We start from the raw sequence: 23,078 nt of genomic DNA, 5'->3' as shown, positions 1-23,078 counted from the left end.
CGTGTTAGTACACCCCTTTGGAGAATCAAGGAAAAGATAGAGGCTCTACTGATCCTGATTACTGTAATTCAGATTTCGGCAAATTGTTGCTTTAAATTGAATTATTTATTTTCTTCTCGAATAGCGTATATTTCTTATTTGAGTGTTTCCGTGTGTCACCGCAAAACTTGTTTCTGTGTTAGAGAGTTTTGTGCCTAGAACGAGGCACTCCCGAGGAACCTCTTTCGTAGGTGCCCTGGAACGCTTGTATTTTGTGAGCTTTAGAACTAATGTGGTGCTCTTTTTTTATTTTCGCTTGCAAGAAATGCTGCTTTTTGAGCGCATTCATTACGTCAGAGAAGAGGGCGGCTGGCCCCACTTAGTGACGCACACCTCCTAAGCACATCTAATGAAAAACAAAACAAAAAACACTGGCTTATAAAACCTGGCGTCGCATCAAAGGTGGGACTTGCTTTGCTTCGCCAGCTTTGGACCTGGAGAAGGGCAGCGGATTGGGCGAGTTGGTGTTGCATGGTAACTATAAATTCAAACAGCGCTAAACGACAGGACCAGAATGAGGAGGAGACAAACACAGCAGTTGTAAGTTCAGCGCCGTGTTTGTCTCCTCCTCATTCTGGTCCTGTCGTTTAGCGCTGTTTGAATTTATATTTGGACCTGGACTCCGGAGGAACCACAGGCGTCCCATCGAATGTGTAATGGCAGGCCTTAGACTAAGTCGGACAGCTTCCTAATCGAATGAGCGCAGGAACAAACAAAAAAAATTCTTACAGAAAAGAGATGCGCACAGGACAACGACTTTCTCTTTGGTTCGCTCAGTGGCAGTGACAGTCCCATTTGTTCAATTATGCAGGACCAACTAATGCGATTGCCTGAACACTACAAAAATAAAACCTGCCGGTGCATCACGCGAAACCATTATCAGTGCGCGGACGCAAGGGTTCCAGCTCGCGTTAGAAAAAAGCACTCCCTTTTTTTTTTCGCCGTGTGACACTGTTAGTGGGCCCCTTCTAATCCGTCTTCCCCATTTTCTAGCTGGTGCATGCGGTTATGTACAAATCTATATAAAGGTTGTGGCTCAAAACCTCGACGACAGGCACAGCACACCGGATTACAGAGAAGAGTGGCCAATCGGGGCTTCCATACTTGAGGCGAGCCCAGAAAAGTTTTCTTAGCATTGCTTTCTGAAACCTTGGGCATCCACGACAGGTGCGTCAAGTGTCACGAGGACTTCCTACTGTGTCACGGAACCCAGGTTATTTCGCTTCTCGAAAGAGCTCTTGTTAAAGCGTAAACGAAAAACTTATTATAGCTGTTATGTTTTCTTTTTTAATTTGAGACTCCGTTTGCAATACTCGTAACTCACGAACTCGAGTTTTCCACGTATTTAAACCCTGTTTTGCATTTCCTACAAGTCGTCCTTATAGCCACGAACAATAATGCAATCATATAATAACGCGGCATTCTCAATATCGACGCGTGCGTTATAATTAATAAGAAAGGAGATAAGTGAAATGTACAAGGAAGCGTTTACATCTAGTCTTAAAAACAAATCAAGCACGGAAAGATGAAAGTTTAAGAGATAGTTTCTGTGTACACAAAAACTTGTCGCTTGCCCACGGTAACAGCGCTGACCCCGCAGGTTAGGCGAAAACTTTATTTCAGTAGTCACCTGCTGTATGTTGCGCAGGAAAATGGCTTCTAATAATAATGACTAAATGAAGTGGCAAATAACAGATATGGTTTGCATGCGTAAGCATATAAAAAATCGTAAACCCAAGTTAACATGCTTGACATGCTCTTTTTCACCAAAAAGAAACAGTGCAAAATAGGAACACGTTCAATGAAGTGTGCAGAGAGAGAGAAGAAAACCTCCAGCCGACAATCGCAATTCCATGAGACGAACTCAAAGGCTCCCCACCGCATCGTATCGTAACGATACCGAAGCGTAGTGAATCAGCACAGGGCTGCCGAATTTAAGAGGCACTAAAGGGAATCATCAAATTAGACTGCCGCGGTATCATTGCGAAACCTTATTTTTAATCGACGTTGTGTGAAAAGATTGAATATTGCTGAAAAAAATGAAAGCAAAACTATTTTTTAAGAATCCCGCGCCGAAAAAGCAGAAGCTGACCGTTCGCGTGACATTACGGGTTTCAGTGTATCTTTTTCGTGCTCAAGGCACTTTTGCACAGTAGTAGTTTTAGTTTATGGTCCCTTCAGGGTACAATATTGTCCTTCCTTACCGATAAACAAGCCTTTTTTTTTTCCTCAACTTCTCTGGTCAAGCTGTAGCCTCCTTTTACGGTTACAGTGATGGTTTTGCTGTTGCAGAAACGTAATTTACAATACAGCTTAACTTAATGTCCCTGCTGAGTGCCCTTTTAAGAGCCAAGCGCCAATAACTTTCTTTTTAGCTGGTTAGTTCATGGTTGCTGTAGCGGACAGCTCTACGATACCGTAAGCAAACTGTCGATCAGATAGAGAGCCTGAAGCACTCATAACAGTATGAATAATTAATGTATTACGTATTCGTTTTCTTTTTTTTTTCATTGGGGATGTAGGCTGCATGCTGGGGCAACAGTGATTTCATTGTTTGCTTGCTTCCATTTAAACATGATTTAAATGACAAATCGCTGGTCTATTAGTACGATAGAAAGGAGGCGAAAAAACAAAATCGCAAACGAACTCGTTCGCCAGGTTTAAAGAGATGGCGTGACGAGATCTAGGCATAGGATAGGCATTCGGTTGAGAGAGTGAATGCCTGCAACGTGATAAGCGGTGATCGATCCTTCGCACTCTTCTCAACGCTTCAGCCGATTTCTAGCGCAAGTGAATGACTGTATTTTGGTCACGTCCAAGTAAACAGATTATCCCTAAACTTCTGCTGCGTTGCTCGCGGACTATGAGCTCGTCAATTTCTGCGCAGTAATATATGTTTGCTTTCTCCGTGTTCCCGTGACCTGGTCACGTTTGCGTTGTTTCTGTACTTGTATGACCTGTTACTCTCTCTCTCTCTCTCTCTCTTTCTTCAACGTGATTAGTAGATTTGTTTCGATAGGGGTTTCTTTATTCCGCTGCCTCGCTTTCTTGGTGGTTTTCTTCGACAATATATTTGGAATAACTGCCTCTTTCAGTGGCCAAACAGTTATCGTTCATCGCTAACAAAAAAATAAGCGACAAGGCAGCAGCGACAAAAAAATTATTAAATTATGGGGTTTTAGGTGCCAAAACCACGATCCCATTATGGGGCAAGCCGTAGTGGGGGGACTGCGGATTAATTTTGACCACCCGGTGGCACCTTAACGTGCAGCTAAAATCTAAGTAAAACGGGTGTTTTCGCATTTCGTGGCAATATGAGTGGGCCCCCCCTTTTCACGGAAGGCAGACGCCAACATAGTGAGCCTGCACATTCGGCTATGATCCAATATAATACCACTGAATGGAATAAGGTGGAAGCTTGTGCGAGTTGACGATTCAATGTCGACATGTTTGCACAGCGCAAAAGACGAGGACTGAAGGAAGAACACAACACAGGCGCTGTATTGTGTGCTGTGTTGTGTTCTTCCTTCAGTCCTCCTCTTTTGCGCTGTGCGAACATGTCGATATTGAATGGAATAGTTCCATAGAATGCACACTTAACTCGACCCCTATTAAAAAAGAAATACAGAAGAAGAAACAAAGAATTCCGGACGCAAAATGACAACAAGCATTTGTCCAACTCTTGTATAAACTTGTGCCCATTTTCTTTTTCTTTTTTACCCTTTTTTCTTAGTTGACCGGCTTCACAACGCATTTGTTTGTTTTTACTAGTTACGTCCGAGGCCTTTTCCTCACCACACCTATTTCCAATTCTACGAAGCGTGATAATTATTTTTTCCTTTCAGGCTTTTTGTTTCTTCTTATTTTTATCGAACGCTATTGAGGGATGTTCAGCAAAGTTTCTCAACGCCGTATTCTACTAACGTCGGCCCATTAGGCACTTCATCGTGACTGTTGAAATTCTGGAGCAACGCCATCACTACAGAGAAGTTGTTATTCGGGTTTAACGATAATCCGCGGGCATTGCTGAACGAAAAAAAAAATAAATAAATTTCGCGAGCAGGTGCTCTCGGCCCGCACTCGAGTGCACTGGAGTGAAGCTGGGTTCTTCGAGCAATCCCTTGTCACGAAGGAGTCGTCGAATAGAGAAAGCGCACCGACTTCAATCGGAGTCGAGGCTTTTCGCTCAGTACGGTGCCGAGTCCCTCAGTGATTGGCGTTAATTTCACACAAAAATTTCCCAGAGGAAACTCCGGCTATAGTGTAGCCACTTAAGCCAGCACGGGGGCGATGGGGGCAGCGCCTGGATTGGCCGAAACGTCGTCCTTCCGGTTTTGAGCGGCTGAGAGCGATTTCGCAAACTTGTTTATTCATGACAAAATGTGGCTTTACAAATGCAACAATTAGCAATGGTTAGACGCGTGCGCGGACGCTTACTGCCTTGCTGCGCTTTGAAAATAACGATTCCTTGAAAATTTTAGAAATATATATAACGCGTAATAAATAACGCCGAAAGAACGCCCGAAGCCACAGGCACGAAGGCGAGACAAATGCATCTATAATATCCGTCGAATCCAATGGAGGCTGAACGAGTACGACGCGACAGTTCCGTCTAATATTTTTTCTTTTTTTTTTTTTTTGCGAACTCGCTGAAGGTTGCACGGATTACCGAGTGATTGCGCAGATTACCTAGGATTACCGAATACCGGCTACAGTGGCGATCACGACATTCCAAACTCCAAGTCTGACTGTAACCGCGTGAGTATCACTCGTGAATTCCGAGTGGGCAACCCGGTGATGCTTGTTGGCATGCAAGTGCTCGGCTGTGTGACACATGCTGAGAAACATACCCCGGTAAAAGCAAACGAAATTACCATGACAGAGGTTGGGCTCTCACTGGTTCTGTTAGTAAAAGAGGCTGTGAAAGAAAAGTCAGGAAATAAAGAGAACGAATTTCAAACAGAACATAAGATACTTTTCAAGGCGAGGCAGATTTCTCTGTCGCCATGCGCTGATTCTTTTCTATCTCTCACTCTCACTTTTCCTTAAAGTGACGTCACAAGGTTAACGCAAGAGAGCACGATAGAGTGTTAACTATAAGCACAAGAATACAAAGACAAACGAAACAGTGCTAGTTTCCCATAGTCTTGACTCAAGGTATCTTTACATGAACTGCGAAGCAGAAGATTTTTTTTTTGCAGATTAAACTAAAAGTGTCATTCTCCTCGACATTTCTCACCTACATTAGCCCAATTTGGCTAAAGATTAGTAAACAAACTAAAAGTCACTTCGGATAGCCTGTTTTTAAAAATCTTTTTCGTAAGATGAATTATAAATACGTGTTTCTGGCAAACTGCACAAGCAGAAGCCCGCAAGCAGTGTCACGTCTTCAAGGACGATTTATTCTGAAATATTATATTAGTTAGTATCAATATTAGTTATTCTGAAATATTCACAAATAACTCTGTACTTAAAGTCGTCATACACATTGCAAAAGAAAAAAAAGCTTCGAGTATCTCCTCTGGCGGGAGTGATCGCATGGCGGTTAAATAAGTAAATAAATAATTAATAATGAGCATGTAGCCACTCCCCACCTTAGGAATTAAACGTGTAAATAATCGACTTCATAATACTTTCGTTATAATGAGCACAGGGCTACAAAAGAAAAAAAAAAAGCCGTCGCTCGACGAGCTCCACGGCCCTAAACAAACGCTGAGCAAAAGGCGCTCGATGGCGGACGCTGCCACCTCACCAAATATGGCGGCACCCATGAGCATATCGGTGTAGGAGGTCTATATTACAGTACCTTAGTGTCTGCTTGTAAAGCATCGTTGCGTTTTTGCCCCGACTTTCTGTACAAGTTATGTGCACAATAAGCCTTCGCTTTTGCTGCGATGCCCGTTCGCGTCGTTACGTCTGTGCCAGGGACTCATCTGGCAGTTTTGTGCGCTCACGGTCTGCTGCAACGACGCAGTTTCGCCACGTGGATTCTCTTCCGCGTCGGATTAGCCTATGACATCTGGTTGCCACCTACTGCTTCGCTTACACTGGCGCCAGGGGACAATGCTACTGCGTTAAGCACAGCAGAAAGGCAGCGAAGTCGACGGGTGCGTGTCACGAAAATCATCGCGTTAGTAGCCGGGAAGGGGGAGACGTGCCACTGGGCGTCGTCTCGGGTGCATGCCCGTCAAAGGCTGGCACGCCGGCCCTAGACACTACGCAAACTTATGGGCTCGTTATTTCTTAACGTCCAACGAAGCTGCAACTACTTCTATGAAGACAAGTTTCACTTTCGTGTAATGGCCGATTCCTATGGAAGAAGAATGAAGCAGTCAAACATTAGGTTAAAGAACTTGCGCCGCAAACAAGGTGGTTTAAGCATTTATATATGATTTCTATGAATATTATATATCTCAACGTTTAATGTCTGCATAAGCAATAAACTTCCCAGAACATCCATTGTGGTTGCATAAGATGACAAGTGAGCCATACAAGTCCGTTATAAATATAATCAATTTTAGCAGGTTAATGTCGGTATAAGCATCATTTCGCCATGCGTAGCCTCCAAAATAGTGCGGCGTCTTGCAAGGAAGAGCTTACATCGTGTCACGTGTTACAGATAAACGTACGAACACATTTCCGATGGGAGTAGCCCTAGAGTACTTACACATTAATAAAGGGGAAGCGGAAAGCAGCTATAATGAAACATACATAAAACATTTCGGGGCTACTGTAAGTATGAGGTGGTGCGTGGAATCTGGAAAAGAGCAATGGCGCAAGCGCTAACGTTCGCAAATGCCATTCTGTGCTTAAAATCGGATATCTTGTCGGGATCGGAAGTCAACCAAAGAATGGTAGGTCGGTTTGCTTTGCAAGCCCACGGTAAAGCCACAAATGAGGCAGTGCCGGGTGACATGGGTTGGGTCTTTTTTTTTTAATCAAAGAATCGCAGAGCAAAATTAGTTTTCAATAAAGACCCAGGTACAAGGATGAAAGTATAAATGGTAGGCTAAAGTTCACTGCGCTACTGTGCCTGGCATCCCCGGAGGTAATGACAGTTACATGTCGCGCTTGTCACAACAATCGTATTATCTGTTCCGAACTACACCCAGTGAAGCTTGTGCAACGATTATGAAGCTTAAAAATTGCAGTCCTGGCTGAGATTCCATATGCTCTTATCAAATCAAGGAAATTGTTGACAGCATACGTGACGCTTTCAGTCACGTTGTCAATTTAGTCGTTATAACTGGCGTTTTCCCCAGTGGCTTGAAAATATCAAAACTAATTCCTGTGTATAAAAAAAGGAGACGTCACCTTATTCGCAAATTACAGGCCTATATGAATATTGCCGTGTTCTAGTAGAACAGTAAAAAAAGCTAACAGAACAGCGCCTCTCTAACTACTTGGACAAGTTCCAACTATTTACAGGTGGACAGCTTGGTTTTCGTCCTGGATATTCTACCAGCCTAGCTTTAAGCACGCTCACTGACAAGATCAAAGCGCAAATTCGCAGGATCTGTCTTTATTGATTACTCAAAAGCATTCGATTCCTTTAATCACAGCATTCTCTTCACTAAACTCAGCGCTTACGGTATAACAGGTCCCTTTTCAGAGCTACTGCGAAGTTGTTTACACGACAGGCAACAACAGGTTTGCATTTCAGGAGTACTGGCTGACAAAAAAAGTAATTAACAAGGGCGTTCCACAGGGTTGCATACTCGGCCCCTCTTACTGCCTATATTCATTAATCATTTACCAAGCTACCTAACTTCTACAGAATATCTTGTATAAGCGGAAGACACCACTGTTTACACTTCCGTTAACAACATCTGTACACTAACTTAGCGTTTAAATGATGAACTAAATAACATCAGTAGCTGGTGTAAAAAAAAATGCTCATTAAGCCTGAAATAGGCGCAACGTAACGATGTACGAGAAAGGGGGATTCTTATATCGGCACTACAGAGACAGAAAGGGCAGGATTCTGTATCAGTTAGTCGTACCCACTAAGTACAGGGTGGACCTTTTGGGTTTATGTCAGAACTGGGTGAGCAAGTCACCTAGGTATGAACAAATCCAAGAAGAGGTTGCTTATGGAATACTACCGGCCTGGCTGTCTCAAGGACGTCGAAAACTTTGTGAGATCGCGCGACACCTTCCAGCGCTCTGGTAAACCAGGAGAAATATGAAAATCTCTACTAAAGGTAGTGCCCTTAATATCAGAACCTATCAGACGACTTGTGATAGACACGGTATGGCCTCTACCAAAGACAAAGTTAGGATAGAGGTACCTGTTTACCATGTGTCCGGCCACAAAGCTTCCGGAGGCAATCCCTCTGAAAAAACTCGGCTACACCAAGGTAGTACACGCGCTTTTGGAAGTATTGGCCTGAGTCGCGTTTCCAGCAGACATTCAGGCGGATCAAGGGTCAGTATTCACCAGCTCACTGACTTCCACATTTTTACAAAACTGCGGGGTAAAGATAATACACAGTTCCACCTATCGCCCTCAGTCAAGTAGCGTAGAAAGGTGACATTCAGTGCTGAAACAAGTCTTGCGGGCACTCTGTTACGAGCACAAGCAGGACTGGGAGAATTGCCGTCCGGCTACTTTGTTTGCTTTGCAAACGGTTCTTCATGAGGCTACAGGGTTCTCGCCAGCAGAACTAGTGTATGGGAGGACACTCCATTGCCCAGTGAGAATGTTGACAGAGATGTGGGAGGAAAGAGGACAGAGTCAAACAGTGGTAGAGTACGTGCTAAAACTGCTAAGTACAACACAAGAGCTAGTAGAAAAAACATAGGCGTGGCACAAAAGGACGCCAAGCTCTATTCAAGGCTTCGAACCTGTAACGCCGGCTTCAAGAAAGAATAAGCTTGAGGTTCACTGGGACGGACCTGTCAAAGTGTTGCACAAACCTTTAGATACTAACTATGCTCTGAAAGTGCCCGGTCACAGAAAAGAGGTGAGGGTATATCACTGCAACTTGATGAAGCCGTACGTGGAGCGGAGCGGATTCCTTAACTTTGCAATCAAAGAGTCGGAGCACATTCATACCGAGGTTAACGAATGTAAGGCAACCTTCAACTCTGAAATCGGTATCGAAGAAGTTGTAGAACACTCGGTAAGCACGGACGCTCTTAAAATCCGAGCAGTTAGACGAGCTAAAGGGGTTGCTATGGGTATATAGCCATTATGTAACCATTATAAATGACAGGCTACATGCATCGTGTAATGGTTATAAGACGAAAATTGTTTTGTTGAAATGTGATCGTGCTTCCAAGCGTCTGCAAAATTTCTGCACGCAGCACGTGGCCAAGCGTACCTTTGTGCGGCTGTTGTAGGGAACCGTGCCTAGACGGGGGTCCCCGCTGTCCGTCGCTGGTCGCGTAGTCTGCCGGCGCCTCGGTGAGGAAGTTGGAAGGGACCAGACCCTGCTGGCCGCGCAGCTCGCCAAAGTAGAAGCCGTCCTCGTCCATGTCGCCGTAGACGTAGATCACGTCGCCCGTGCTGAACGCCAGCTCCGACTGCGCGCGCGGAACGCGCTGACATCACTGTAGAATACGGTAGCTGCCAACATTGCTCACCTTCGCTGCCAACATTGCTAACCGTCGCTGCCAACATTGCTCACCGTCACTGCCAACATTGCTCACCGTCACTGCCAACATTGTCAACCGTCACTGCCAACATTGCCAACCGTCACTGCCAACATTGCCAACCGTCACTGCCAACATTGCCAACCGTCACTGCCAACATCGCGCCTTTGAAGTACAAAAGTGTTCGTGCGGAGAAACAAGCGGAAAGCGTAGTTCGCGCGCAGTATATTCAAGCGTCCCGTAAGCACAGATCCGCTAGGTGATTGGGTGTTTGTTCACAAGTCCGACTGCGCAACCGGTATCGGTCACAGGTCGAACGGAAGAAGACGTGAAGAATACGGAGAATCTCGAGGCACGTAAGTAGAAACTAAATTGACGACTGGAAACATTGAAATTATCGGTTAGCGGATACAGATAAACATCAAATAACATTCAATAAGTATTACTGCGAGAAATGCGAGAAACTCCATCACGGTAAAGTATGTACCACCGACTGCGGCGACGTGTTCTAGAATATGTAACGTCATATGACAGCCCCGCGTTGACGTTTCATTAGACGATGACTCACGTAGTCGGTTCCTTTTGGAAGCGCACTGTTAAGATGATGCATGACTGCGTGCAACTGCTGCTGCCTAAAGACAAAAATGAGAACTCTTGTTTGATTTTGCTCGATGATGAGCGTCTGGAACCAAAGAAATCACTAGAATAGTAGCTTGGGCTTGTTGGTTTTCCATCCTGGTGTTAACAGTGGAAAACGTAGACGGGACACGAGACGAGAAGATGACACCACAAGCGCTGCGAGAGTGAAACATTGAAAAGGGCCCGAGGTACAAGAAATGTATTTCGCTAGAATAGAAGCTTGGGCTTGCTGGTTTTCCATCCTGGCGCTTGTGGTGTCGTCTTCTCGTCTCGCGTCCCGTCTACGTTTTGCGCTGTTAACACCAGGACCGAGAAATCATATGTGTCAGTGGATTAAGCGGTGAAATACTGTTTAGGAACTTGGTTCCCGTCACTAGTTGCAATATGGCTAAATAATCTTGCGCACTTCAGAACAATATACGCTGTAGTGCGAATGTTGGAGGGCAAGCCTTGTCTAAACATACTACATCCAATTAATTAATCTTCGCCGTGTAAATGAGGCACTGTTCGAACTTCATATGACAACGCGAAATCCTGCCAGCTTTGGCCTGACGAATGAAGCGTACACTCTTAAAGCAGGGGGAGCACTGGCAGTTATTTTCGCTGGAGTAACCGCTAATCCAATGTCTCAGCTCCATGTTCGAGAGCTCTCTTACAAATGGCGGCGACACTCGACCGACTCGCGTCCCACGGCGTTCGCCTTCCTCGCACGACTTCGCCTACACGTCGGTGTAGGGGATGGGCGAACATAATCGAGACATTACTACCTGTGTTTCTGCTAGTTGGCATTACGTTATAGTAAGAGCAATAAATGCCCCTTCTTTTTCGCATTGCTGAGCGCGGAGTCTTTAGGAGCATTTCCGACCCCACAACACTCAATGAAGCTTCACATTCGCTATGACTTGGCACAAGAAGAGCAAGCGTACTCCAGCAGGAAGCAAAATAAGAAGCCAATTGCCAGGGCTGCATTGTATTTAGATGTCATGAAAGTGGCAACCATTTTGGAGCAAGTAAGTCTACAATGACGGCAAGCATTAGTAGTAGTGCAACTTACGAAAGGATCTGGGTTCGGGCTGAGTTCAGCAGGGTCGTAATCGTAGAGAGCTACCATCCTCTTGGGCTGCGGTCGCATAACGCCTCCCCAAGAGTCGTTTCCTGTAGGAAAAAAAGAAATTAGGACCCGTCTCACCACTTTTCACTTACCCATTCTCAGGTTAGGTCCTCTACAATGCACCGCCTTATAGCCGTATCACGAAACAATGCGAAAACTACCGTGTGCAGCCCGTGAGGGAAGTTGCCCATTCCGTCGCTACGACACGAAATGACTGATAAAATACGACCGCGAGCCGTTTCAATATGGCTGGGCGAGTGGCATCCTGGTACACAAATGTTTCAGGGAGGGTAAGCGGCAGCGGTCTGGAAGGGGCTCGTTTAGTTCGCGCTGAAGCGAGAAGCCGCACGAAGGTAAATTCGCTAGCTGCTGCGGGCCCTCTCTTGAAAGCGATTGTTTTACGTGACGGACGGACGGACGCGTTTCCTCGTTGGGTAGGCATATAAATGCTTACGCATTTAAAACAAGCGGAATTATCATGCCGATCTCATGCAGCGTGGGAATCGGTGTAATTCTTTCGCCCCATCTGATAAAACTGTGGTTGTTTATCGCTTTACTCGGGCGAATGAGCATTTCAATTGTTGCAATGTTCTAGCTGATACGAGGGACGAGCCTGAATGGTGAGGACTAGACGTGACGCACTTTTAGACGCGTTCGCGCGTTTCAACAAGCGTTTAAATCGCCTCAAAGTGCTAGCTGCCACAAAGAAAGAAAGTTGGTAAAGGTGAGACGCAATCATTAGCCATTGAAATCGACCGATCAATATCGTCGGTTCTTTTTAGATAAAAGAAGAGAAAATGTCGTCGATTTCCTTCGGAACTGCTTACCTCTGTGTTGAGTAGGCCGCGACCTAGGTGGCTCATTGGTCTCGTTGTCCAAATGTACCTCGGACACCATGTTGCAAGGCACGAAGCCTACGCGGCCGTTGCACTCTCCTTTGTAGAACCCATCCTGGTCCTTGCCGCCATAGATCTGGACAGAGACGGTCGGGTCATGGCGCACTGCAGCCGGCTATCCAGTTTCGGCACACGCGTTTTACGGATCGGAAATATAAATTCTGCGTCTACATGGGGCATCGCGCGGTGTGCTCTGTCCCTTACTTCTCGCGTTCTCTGACCGTAGGCTTGGTGCACCACATTCGGGCAGACTTTCACATGTGTGCGTTGTAATGTCTAACACGATGCCTAATTGGAGCGATACGCATCGTGACGATGGCTTGAGCCAATCGAAATGCATTGGCCTTATCACTCTCCCAATTCGTGTAGGGTATCGAAAAGGGTGCGTCTCTGCTCCCATTGGTAACTATTCGTTCCTTCTCTTCTTGTTTCAACCGCTTTCAAGTAGCCGATGGTGTAGATTAGCCTGTCCGTTAAACCTTTATGGCTGCAATATGATGTCACAATGCTAGAAAGGAGGGGGGAGGGGGTTTGTAACGTTACGAGGTGTTCTGTGATTGAGCTCTACCTTGATCATGTTCATGCGAAGCATAACTTCACAGACGTCTACGGTAGTGAAACACGAACACATTAGCTCGAAATTGTATGCTGGAGGGCGACCACGTAGAACTGGCATATGGGATTCCCCGTGCAAGTGCGCGTGTTCTGCATCAGTGCAACACAAGGGTAAACTTTCAGCCTTCTCGGCGCGACAGGTTAGCTATTAATTCGAGAGGACAGCACACAAACAGGCACGATGTGCTATATCGCTTGTTTGTTTCCAGCCTTACGTTCTACCCTTCTCAAATTTCCTGCACTAAACATTAGCTAACAAGCAGAACAGAGGCTCGGTTCCGGGAGGGTAGCGCACCTTGATGAGGTCCCCTTCCTGGAAAGGCAGCTCCTCGTCGGCAGTGTCCGGATTGGGCGACATGGTCTGCGGGTCGTAGTCGAACAGCGCGACGAACCAGCGCACTCGGGGTTGCCTCTGGCCGCCGCTGCTGCCGCGCCCTGTTCCCGACGGGCGACCGTAGGTTCCCCTGGCCGGAGGCGGTTCGTCGTCAACCAGCGGGCGCATAGCCCTCGAGGGCGGCGTTGGTGACGTGGGCCTGGGTCGTTCTTGGTACGCCATGCCGCCACCGTGCTGGTCGACTCCGCCGCGCGGTCCTCCTACTCCTCCTCCTCCACCGTGGTACCGGCCGGGGACCTGGTGCCTGGCCGCTGGACGGGGAGCGCCGCCCCGCGGTCCCATGTCGTACTTGGCGAACTCCTCCTCCGAGTAGTTGTCCACCACGCCGAGGCCTCCTCCTTCATTGTCCTTGGCCATGTCTGCTCGCCGAACGCATCATAGTGAACAGATTTTGTTAGCGAACGCGTCTGGACCTTCTCGGGGGTCTCCACAGCACTGCAAGTCAGTCGTCGGATGCTCCCCAGAAAGTTAATAATATGTGGCACCGATTGCTACATTAGTCATTGAAGTAAACTGGGCCAGCTGGTATACCCAGGTGCGAATCCAGGTCTTTTTTTGGGGAGTCTGACTTTAAGACGGTGATTGATGATGAACTTTTCACATGCTGGCAGGATCTCTGAAGTAACAATTAAACCCCTCTTTAATTTTAAGGCAGTGCGTCAGAACATACGGACATCCCCCAAGGATCTGCTCATGGGTACGCCAGCATCTTGAAAGAAACGGCTCGATAAAGTGACGCACAGAACGGAGAGGAAGGCAGGACATGCACAAGTCATGTGTGGTTGTTTGCTTTGCAAAGAACTCCACTCAATTGGCTATCACCAACAGCGGCGACTGTAACAATTGAAAGCCAGCACTAACGCTACGTCGTTCTCTTGAGCATCCTCGGCTTGGCCGTTTGTTTTGTGCGTTCCGGAAAGGAATGAAACCCTTGCGAAAAAATAAATAAAAAAGGAAAGCTGCGAATTTAATCTCCGCTACTCGCTTGTAACAACGCAAGTGCCACGGTGCGTCACGGACGTGCAGACACCGCTTACCCATGGGCATGCCCGAAGGCCCGTAGTAGGGGTAGATCTCCTTGTCGCTGAGCGCGTCCTCCGGCTCGATGATGAGCTGGCCGGCCGAGTTTCGCTTCTCGCTGCGCCTGACGCCGTGGTGGTGGACGCCACCGCCGACACCCTGGTGCATCGGTTGTTGGGCCATCACGGGGCCCTGCCGCCGCTGCGCCACGGGCGGCTGCTGAGGGGGCGGCTGGTGCATGTTGCCCGGCTGCTGGTATTGCGCGTGGCCGCCGCCGGGTTGGTGCACCTGGTGCATCTGGTGGTGCATGCAAGAGAGAGAGAGAGAGAGAGAGAGAGAGAGTTCAAAGAAAGTTGGAATACCACAGCCTTATTGTTTGCTAGGCTTCCTGCTTTAAGCTGAGGTGATTGAAGTGTGAAAGGAACACTGAAAAAAAGACAAATAATGATAAAGCAACGGAAAATCAAGTGCCGGTACACAAACGTCAAAAAATAAATTCAAGTCACGACTGCAAGAGAATTATCGGTCTAGAGGTGAATTGTATTCATCAGGGCAACAACTGCCTTCTGAAACACCGTACTCCGGTTTCTTTTTTTGTTGTGAGCATAACTCTGACCCTTTACTCTCTTTTCATGAAATAGTTAAACACTATCAGCTTGGGCGCAGGCGATTCCCGCTCCCACACCCACAGCTAATTAGACCTCAATCTTCCACATTGAGAATGTCACAAACGGGATCTTTCCCTTCGACAGGAAAGTTAAGCCGCTTTGCTCCGGACATCGACCCACACTGCCCCGAGGGCAATGGAGAGTATTGCTCGTTAGCACACATGCTCTGGCAATGCTCTGCATTACAAAACACATCTTTTAATAAACAAGAGGACTGGGAAGAGGCCCTTAAAAGCGGCGATTCCAAGGACCAACAAAGGGCTGTCCAAAGGGCCCGCGAATGGGCGGAGGACCGTGGTCTTCCGGCCCCAACGTGGGAGCGGCCCGCAACTACGATTTAGTAGTTCCTTAGGAACTTAATAAAGTTTGTTGACTGACTGACTGATGGCGCTGTGTAAGTAACGAGCTACCCCTGACAACGTGAAATTCGCCGCGCTCGCGTCACCTGGTGATGTTGTGGCTGAGTGTGATGCATGACGGGTTGTTGCTGTTGCTGCATGTTCTGTTGTTGCTGCTGGGGCTGTTGGTGGTGATGGTGATGGTGATGATGGTGATGCTTCCTTCCGCCAGGTCCTTGAACGCCTCGCGAACCGCGAGCTCCGCGGTGACCCAGCTGAAGGAAGTGAAGAAATGTTTTTTCGTGACGGGACATCTTAAGCAAAGTTGTGTTGCTTGAGCAACAGCAAACATCGAAAGCAATTGAACTGACCGAGCTCTTGACGCGGTTGCTGAAACCGTTCGCTTGAAGTAACACAGAAAGGGGGAAGGCAAGAGGAAAATGATAACTTCGAGGCAGGCTAAAACATGAAATGTTTGTCGAAATCCACCGCTTCGGACCGGCGGAGGTCGCAAACTTGAGGAATGCTTTTGGGCAAAGTTTCTGAATTGGATCCACCACTTATAATGGGTCGAACGCCTATATAGGAGGCTTAGTTCTCCTGCTTAGGTATTTTGAGTCTTTAATTTCTTCCGTGTAGCTCCACAGAAGGTGACGCAGGTGCGATTTTGCGTGGTGGAAAATTTGTTTTACTTCATGCACGAGAATCATGCTTCAACTCGACGCATTACCATCGCGTTATAGGTCGAAGGCTGGAAGATCTGCGCCATTTGCGACGTTAGTGTGTTTTGGCCTGACTTTCCCGTGTCTACAGATACTACGTTACTCTGATATCATACATACAGATGCTAGCAAGCACAGCTGGCACTGTTATCTCGTGACGGTCCTGCTGAGCAAAACAGACAACTCTCTCTTTTTGCAACGACTGACTGCGTTCTACTAATCTGGTGACGCAAAGGCACCAACCCGACATACCATTCTTGAAACAGGTATTAGTGGACAGATTTCTTTTTTCTGAGAAGAGATACCGGAGATGTTTCTCACATTTTCTGGTTGAACACAGCGTTGAATAGTTAATGAGTGCAATCCACAAAAATTAACTATATAGGCCAGACGCTCGCGGTCAAGCATCGGATCCTTACTGGCGATGCTACTCCTATTCACCGACGACCGCATCGAGTTTATGCGTCGGAACGTCAAGTATAGTTAATGAAAGAAATTTCCGGAACTAATATTTTACTCACACGTCTGCCATACTTCATGATGTCTTCAGTGCCCACATGATTTACCATATGTGCGCGTGGCATTTTCATCTGTTATTTTTCGTTCTTTATTTTCCTGGCTACGCTGGCCATTCATGTTCTCCCCTTATCTAATACCCGGCAAGGGGCCTTTCAGGAATAACAGGAAATGATGATGCTAATACGAGGTAACCAATGAATTAATTAACTTCTGGGGTTTTACGTGCCAAAGCCACAATATGAGTATTAAGCACGCGCAGTGGGAAACTCCGGATTAGTTTTGAACCCTTGCGATTCTTTAACGTGCAACTGAATCTAAGCACACGAGCGTTTATGCATTCGCTTCCGCCCTCCCCCCCCTTCCTCGATATGGAGCCGCCGCGGCCCAGGTCGACCCCACGGCCTCGAGCAGAGCAGGGCGACGTTATAGCCACTGAGGTACCATGACGGGGTCTGGATGACGTCACCAAATGCGCCCGTCTATGTCACCGGTACCACGACCAGACGATGCCAAAGATAGGTTTATATGGAGCTAAAGAAACTCTTTGATGTGAACCTGTGGTCAAGCAATATACAGTAAGAATGAAAGTTCAAACACCTGTGACTCGAACACTTGTGGCAGACTTTCGCGTCAGGGAACAAGCACAGTACCAGAAACCGATATCGCGCTCTATCGCTTTGGCCAGCCCTGCCAAACACCTTGGAACGCGGCTGCAAGAGCTAAAACGGAAAGGAGGGAGGAGGGGGGGGGGGGGGCATCTCTAGCTGGAAAGAAACAACGGACTGAGGTACTTTCCAGACGCCCAGACGTATTGTGGCGTTGCACTCTACTCCTGTTAACCATTTCGAGAACAATGGAGTGACATCAGATCGATCAGCTTTCAACTCGACGCAAAGATTCTGGGATGCCGAACGTGCTCAGGAACTGCAGAGATCGGATCCGGTCTTTGGTAACGATTCCAGAGATCACTCAGCCGACGAGGACATTTGCACACAGAAATTCCGAGCACCATTAAAAGTTTAAAAATTTTGTCCCCTAAAAAAATTTAACGGAAGCGTTTCAATTGCAGTCATCGGAGCATTGTCGGAAGCAACAGTTCGGATGACTTTGATACGAACGCTAAGGTTGGGAAAAGTAGCAATGTATTTTCTTTGAAAGCAAGCGACGTTTCTTTTTATTTATTTCGCATCCTGTACGCCCGACTGTGGGTTTTCGGAGTCCGGAAGTGGCGGATGGGGACAATTATTTCGCGGCTTCGTAACTTGAGAAACAAAGCGGGAGGGGGGAGGGTGCAGTGGAACGTTCGCACAGTGTTAGTGAAAACGGCACGTCAATATTTTAGGCGATAGGCGCTGGCTGCAACAGGAATTTCAATTTTTTTGCACGCCCATTGCCCCTAAAACATATTTCGCCAATACTACGTCGGCGTATGTTTACCAGACGCAAGAGTTACAAACTTCTTTTTGACAAAACGTAAGTACGGAAAAATTGGAAACGAGTAGGAAGATTTGCGGAATATAACGCAAGATGAGGTCGACTTGTTTTGAGAGTCCGACGACATCCAGGCATTTCATTTTGAAGACCCGCAGTTCTGCCCCAAATGTTGTTGTATGCGCACGGGGTGTTGCATTTGGCCTCCCCTTATCTCATTTCAGCGCCCGAGAACCACCCGGCTCCGACATTATTTCACGCCACCGAATAGCGTTACGACAGACCGCAAAATAGCGGTAGACTGGATTTGGAACTTTTTCAATAGAGTCCTTCTTGGGCACGCACTGGGCGTTTAGGCGAAGACAAATAAATGTTCAAAGTCAGCACAGTAAGGTACTTTTTTTTTTCCGCAACAAACCTCTCGCGTGGAGGTGAACCACAATGGCGCGATAAAGATTAACTGATTAACTAAAGAATCAGATTACGTTAATCCCGTGCCCTAGAAGGAGCGTCACTGCGAGATGAAGGCCTGCCGACACTTTCCGGTAAAGAGCGAATTCCAAACGAATAAATGAACGAATCAATGAATGACTGTACGAGTAAATTAGTATAGACAAATCAAACTACCACCATTTTATACGTGTGCACGCAAAAAAGCTTGCAGTGAATCGCGTTGGCATTGCATTCTAATATTCCAATATTCCCAGAAAGCTTCTTTAGCGCACTGCCCGAAAATAGCTCTGCAGAACAGCAATTTATATATTGGCAAATTTTCATCACGAATATCTAGTTTGGTGCTGGTCTCAGAAATTCCAATAACTAGGCGTCCTTCGAAGAGTCACTGTATTTCGTTCTTCAAATGCCACATGTGCTCTAAAAGATATTAGCTCATAAAAAAAGATTCGCAATTTTTTTTACGCTCGCAAGTGTGAACAGAGTATCGCATTAGAGCAAATTAGTGTCTCTATTGCGCTCTCATTCATGTTAACTTAGTGTCTTCCCTGCAATACCCGATATAACCCAGCCATTACACTCGTTTCCGTCATCATCATCTTCCTGTCCTTATCCTTTTACCCGCACATTTTCGTTCGCTCGTTTCATCGTAGCCGGTTATGAAGTTACGATTTCGGCCGACCTCTCAGCCTTTCCTTCACAACAAGCCTCTACCTCTTTTTTTTTTTATCGCACGCGTCTACGCCTACTCGGCGCTCTTATCACCCATATCACGTTTCAGATTGCCCAGCTGCAGCGCAAAGATAAAAAAAGTGAGCCAGCTTGGTACTGCCACGTTGTCACTGCCGACAGCCGCGTCTCGCACTTTCCCGAACGTGACCGGGAATACAAGTTCCCCTTTCGCGTATAGCCCGTGCGAGGTTATTCTTCTTGCACGTAGCACACATTTGCGCTTGTCAGCCGCCGAATAAAGCTAAAGGACTGGCTACACGCTTGCCACATCCTCGCGAACGACACACTGCGAAGAGTAGTTAGGGTTAGGTAAAAACTGGGCTTAGATAACTTTCTTCCTCCACAAGGTCTGGTATAGTTAGCGCGTAACAGCTCGCTTCGCCTAACGTGGATTGTTGGGACAGACACACATACACACACATGGACAGACATATAGTATGCACACAGTGCCAATCACCAACGGTGCTACGTAGGTTCACACCGACGACACACGGGTACGGCGCGCGCGCTCGGCTCCACTCACCTCTCCGTTCTCCATCATCTCGTCCTCAAGTTCCTCCACAATGTCGGACAACTCCGAGTGGTTCTCTTCGACGCGTTCCGCCGACTGCGCATCAAGCAGGGCAGTTAGGAACGGCATTCGCGCTGCGAGTCACGCACGCTCAGAAGTCGCAGAGAGCAAACGCTATATATACTCTGACTCGCTTCAGTCGATCGTCGCGAACGTCACAAACATTGCCTTTGCTCATACGCTCAAAGACGCCGGGTACGAGTACGGGCACGGGTGTTCACAGACGTCGACGCCACGCGAACCTCACCCGTGGAAACGAGAGAGCATTACGACGATGTGTGCGACAACCAAACATCGATCGAACAGCGGTATCTCTTTTGCAAAAACTAGTCCACCTCCTACGTTTGCAGGGCAGCTCTGCCTCTCGTGGTACGCGATTTGCGGTGTTTCAAAACTCGCTCAATTTTTATCGCACCCGGCCGCTTAATGGCTTCCGGAAGGATCGAATTCTTTACAACCTGCCGGCTGCTGATTCATTTCTCGCATTCCATATTTCTCCCGATGGAAAAGGAGTCTGCGACATCAAGTCGATAAGCGAACGCTCTCTGAATACAAGCCCTAAAGTACATACTATAGTGAAACTCCAGTTGATTGTATGGATTAAAGCATCGTTGGCCACCTCGAATCACAATGAACACGCTGCCACGCGCAAAAAAAAAAAAGTTTAATACCGGGCTCTGAATATGCAAGTCAATCGCGCCTTTTAAATCTTGTTTTTAGTGAGGCACTCCCAGGAATGATGCGCGATCGAAGTGTGTAGCAGCTGCCCACAGCGATCGTATGGACTAACACAGTTAATGGTGGTTGCCTTACCGCGTATTTTACCTGAATATTCTGACGCAGGAAAACCATACAGGACGAATCTTTGCCGGGGAAATGCGTCTGCATTTTCTATAACGCAGTCAGCCTCTTAGAGGCTTTGCGATACAGGTGACATGTTTAAAAAGTACAGTTGGCAAAGGACACAAAAAACAACGACTCGCCGTAAAAGGCACACAAACCATTACATGTGCGTGCTATACAACTGTGAGACATCCAATACAACACAGAGGACGACGGAGGTCATATCAGCGATCCTTTACTGGCAGCTGCAGTGCTTCACAAACGGTAAACATGCCGAGATAACGTACATACGTTTACGCTTAGCACGTGGTGTGGAATAGAAAAATACTTTATCGAAGTCGTGACAACCAACATTCACTACAGATCGTGCATTTGCCCTATCGGCTTACGCACGATCGAAACAAGTAAATAAAAGCTGTAAACGCAGTGTCTGAACTTACAGAGGTAGGTGTGGGTTAATATAGGCCTTATCAATGGCACACAGCAAGGAAAGTGGCCGAAAGAAATCAGTCCTTGAGAGCGAAGAGTGAAGTGCATGTCGCACTGCAGGTTGGGTTCACAAAGCATTTCAGCCACAATCTATCTCTGCGTGTAATTTCAGCCGACAACTTATTGGTTAGCATGATTTGCACACCATCGTCCTTATCTAATCGCTCTTGAGTAGAAATGGTTCAGTGGATTAGGGCACAGTTTATCCGTACCTCTGCACGAACGTATGCCACAGAGACTCGACGACCTAAATCTTTATTGCAAGGTCGGCTGAAATACGCAAAGCGAACTAAGCTAAATTTCATTGTTGCCACGCAGCAGATGCTACAAGCCAGTGAAGACCTAGAAACACTAAGTGCTCTTGGCTTGTCACACCCTACCGTGCTGGCACATACAAATTCCATAGTTAGTACAGCGAACGCGAGGATGCTGGGTCGGGCGACTAAAACGCGAGGAGACAAAGTGTTGGCGAGCTTTGCAATGATAAAACAGCACAGTGCAAATGTGAGAACACAAATGGACAACGACAAAAAAAAAAAAAAAAGACGCGAAGTGTCACTTCGTTATTAATGTTTGCCGCCCCCCCACCCAAGTCCCTCTTTGATCTTGCATATTTGATTAATTTTTCTTTCTTGCAAACCCCCAAACCTCTTCCTCATATTGGGGCGCCCCCACGACGGCCTAAATATGAGAAAATACTTTGGAATGTGTGACATCACCCTGACCCACCCACTGGTACCGAGGCTTCGCAGCGAAGTTTAAAAAGAAAAGTGGAAGTTTGGCGTTCATTTTCTCTACTAGTCATCATCCTGCAAACGCAAAATTAGCGAACGTTTGAAATAATGCTTCATCAGTCTAAGCTGATTAAGCGCTTCTCTTAGCGTCGCTTAAAGGTGTCGGCACAGTATACAAAGAGGCCCTCAAGCCAGCGGTGGCTTTACATATGCTTGTTGGAGAGTTGGCCGTACTAAAAACATGGAGGCACCTTGACCGTTTTGGTTACAACGCGGCTTGGTGCACGGATCGGTTTGCAGCCACGTTGGCACCGACTCGACAAACATCCTCTAGGAGTAAAAGACGGCATAGTTTTCTAAGAGTGAGACAAAGAAAGTCGCAGCAGCTTCGCCCGAAAAACGAAGCATCGATTGCGATAGCAAATTAGTGGACAGCTATATGAAGTAAGGAAAGTAGCTTTATCAGACGTATAAGCTTGCGAACATAGGCACACTAACTAAATTAACAAGCACGGGGTCACGCGCGCACAAGCAAACATGAACACGTGTCCCTCGATGACCGCGGAAACTCGATGTCAAACGGCTCCAGTGAGGAAACGCGGCAGCAGCAGCGAGCGAATCGACCTTCGTGCTCCCGCTCGCATCAACGCGAACTACGCTGCGAGAACACAGCGCAGCGGGGACTCTGTACCCGTATTTCATGATGGCTTTCGAGATAAAGCGGTCACCCGTGCCGCCCGAAGTAGAACGCGACCTCCCTCCCTACCCTCCCTTCAAAGCCTTGTGCGCGACGGAAGGCGGCGCGCTTCCCCCACGCTTTCGTCTGTGGCGTGCGCGAGATCGAGCCGCGATCACCACCTCACGTTCGCACACTTTCACTCGCACAAACAGCATACGGCGCGCGGCGACGATTTTATCGCTATTGGACTTTATGCGGAGCCTCATGGCGACGCCAATGGCAGAAATGCGCCTGGAGTGCCCACATAGTTGTTGCTATCGCAATAAAATTATATGCCTTGGACAAGTGAAGCGTGAAACGTACGAACGTAGAGAACCATCCGATCCCTCGTAAGATGGGTTTTACAACTAAGCGGCATCCAAAGAGCATTCAAGCAGCTTCGAAAGAGCTCCAACAGCACGCCCTATAGAGCAGCACAGCGAACGGGGTCAGTGTTAAGCCTGCGTGCGATCCGAGGTAAGGCTAGCAGTACCAACAGCCGCATACAGGTTTCGAGAGTTGAAGCCGCCGCATTTCCGACTCGTTGCA

At 47.2% G+C, this 23,078-nt stretch overlaps 1 protein-coding gene across 4 annotated transcripts in view; it reads right to left on the bottom strand.

Annotated features, from left to right (window-relative positions):
• Rbp (RIM-binding protein) overlaps window positions 1–23,078 on the bottom strand; it is a 410,709-nt gene that overhangs the window by 9,871 nt on the left and 377,760 nt on the right. Inside the window, exons 26-33 of one of the 4 annotated variants that reach the window (XM_050169575.3) lie at window positions 19,698–19,781; window positions 15,425–15,592; window positions 14,329–14,608; window positions 13,193–13,650; window positions 12,214–12,358; window positions 11,330–11,430; window positions 9,366–9,567; window positions 4,914–4,957 (exon numbers count right to left, since the gene is read on the bottom strand). In XM_050169575.3, the coding sequence (XP_050025532.1) occupies window positions 4,914–4,957; window positions 9,366–9,567; window positions 11,330–11,430; window positions 12,214–12,358; window positions 13,193–13,650; window positions 14,329–14,608; window positions 15,425–15,592; window positions 19,698–19,781 (1,482 nt within the window). The remainder of the gene's footprint in view (window positions 1–4,913; window positions 4,958–9,365; window positions 9,568–11,329; window positions 11,431–12,213; window positions 12,359–13,192; window positions 13,651–14,328; window positions 14,609–15,424; window positions 15,593–19,697; window positions 19,782–23,078) is intronic. The other 3 variants (XM_055063294.2, XM_055063288.1, XM_055063302.2) reach the window with 3 other exon arrangements.

The sequence above is a fragment of the Dermacentor andersoni genome, chromosome 3, assembly GCF_023375885.2.
Source record: "Dermacentor andersoni chromosome 3, qqDerAnde1_hic_scaffold, whole genome shotgun sequence".
Lineage (NCBI taxonomy): Eukaryota > Metazoa > Arthropoda > Arachnida > Ixodida > Ixodidae > Dermacentor > Dermacentor andersoni.
The sequence above is the reverse complement of the archived record's forward strand: the minus strand, read 5'-3'. Positions and strand labels throughout refer to the sequence as shown.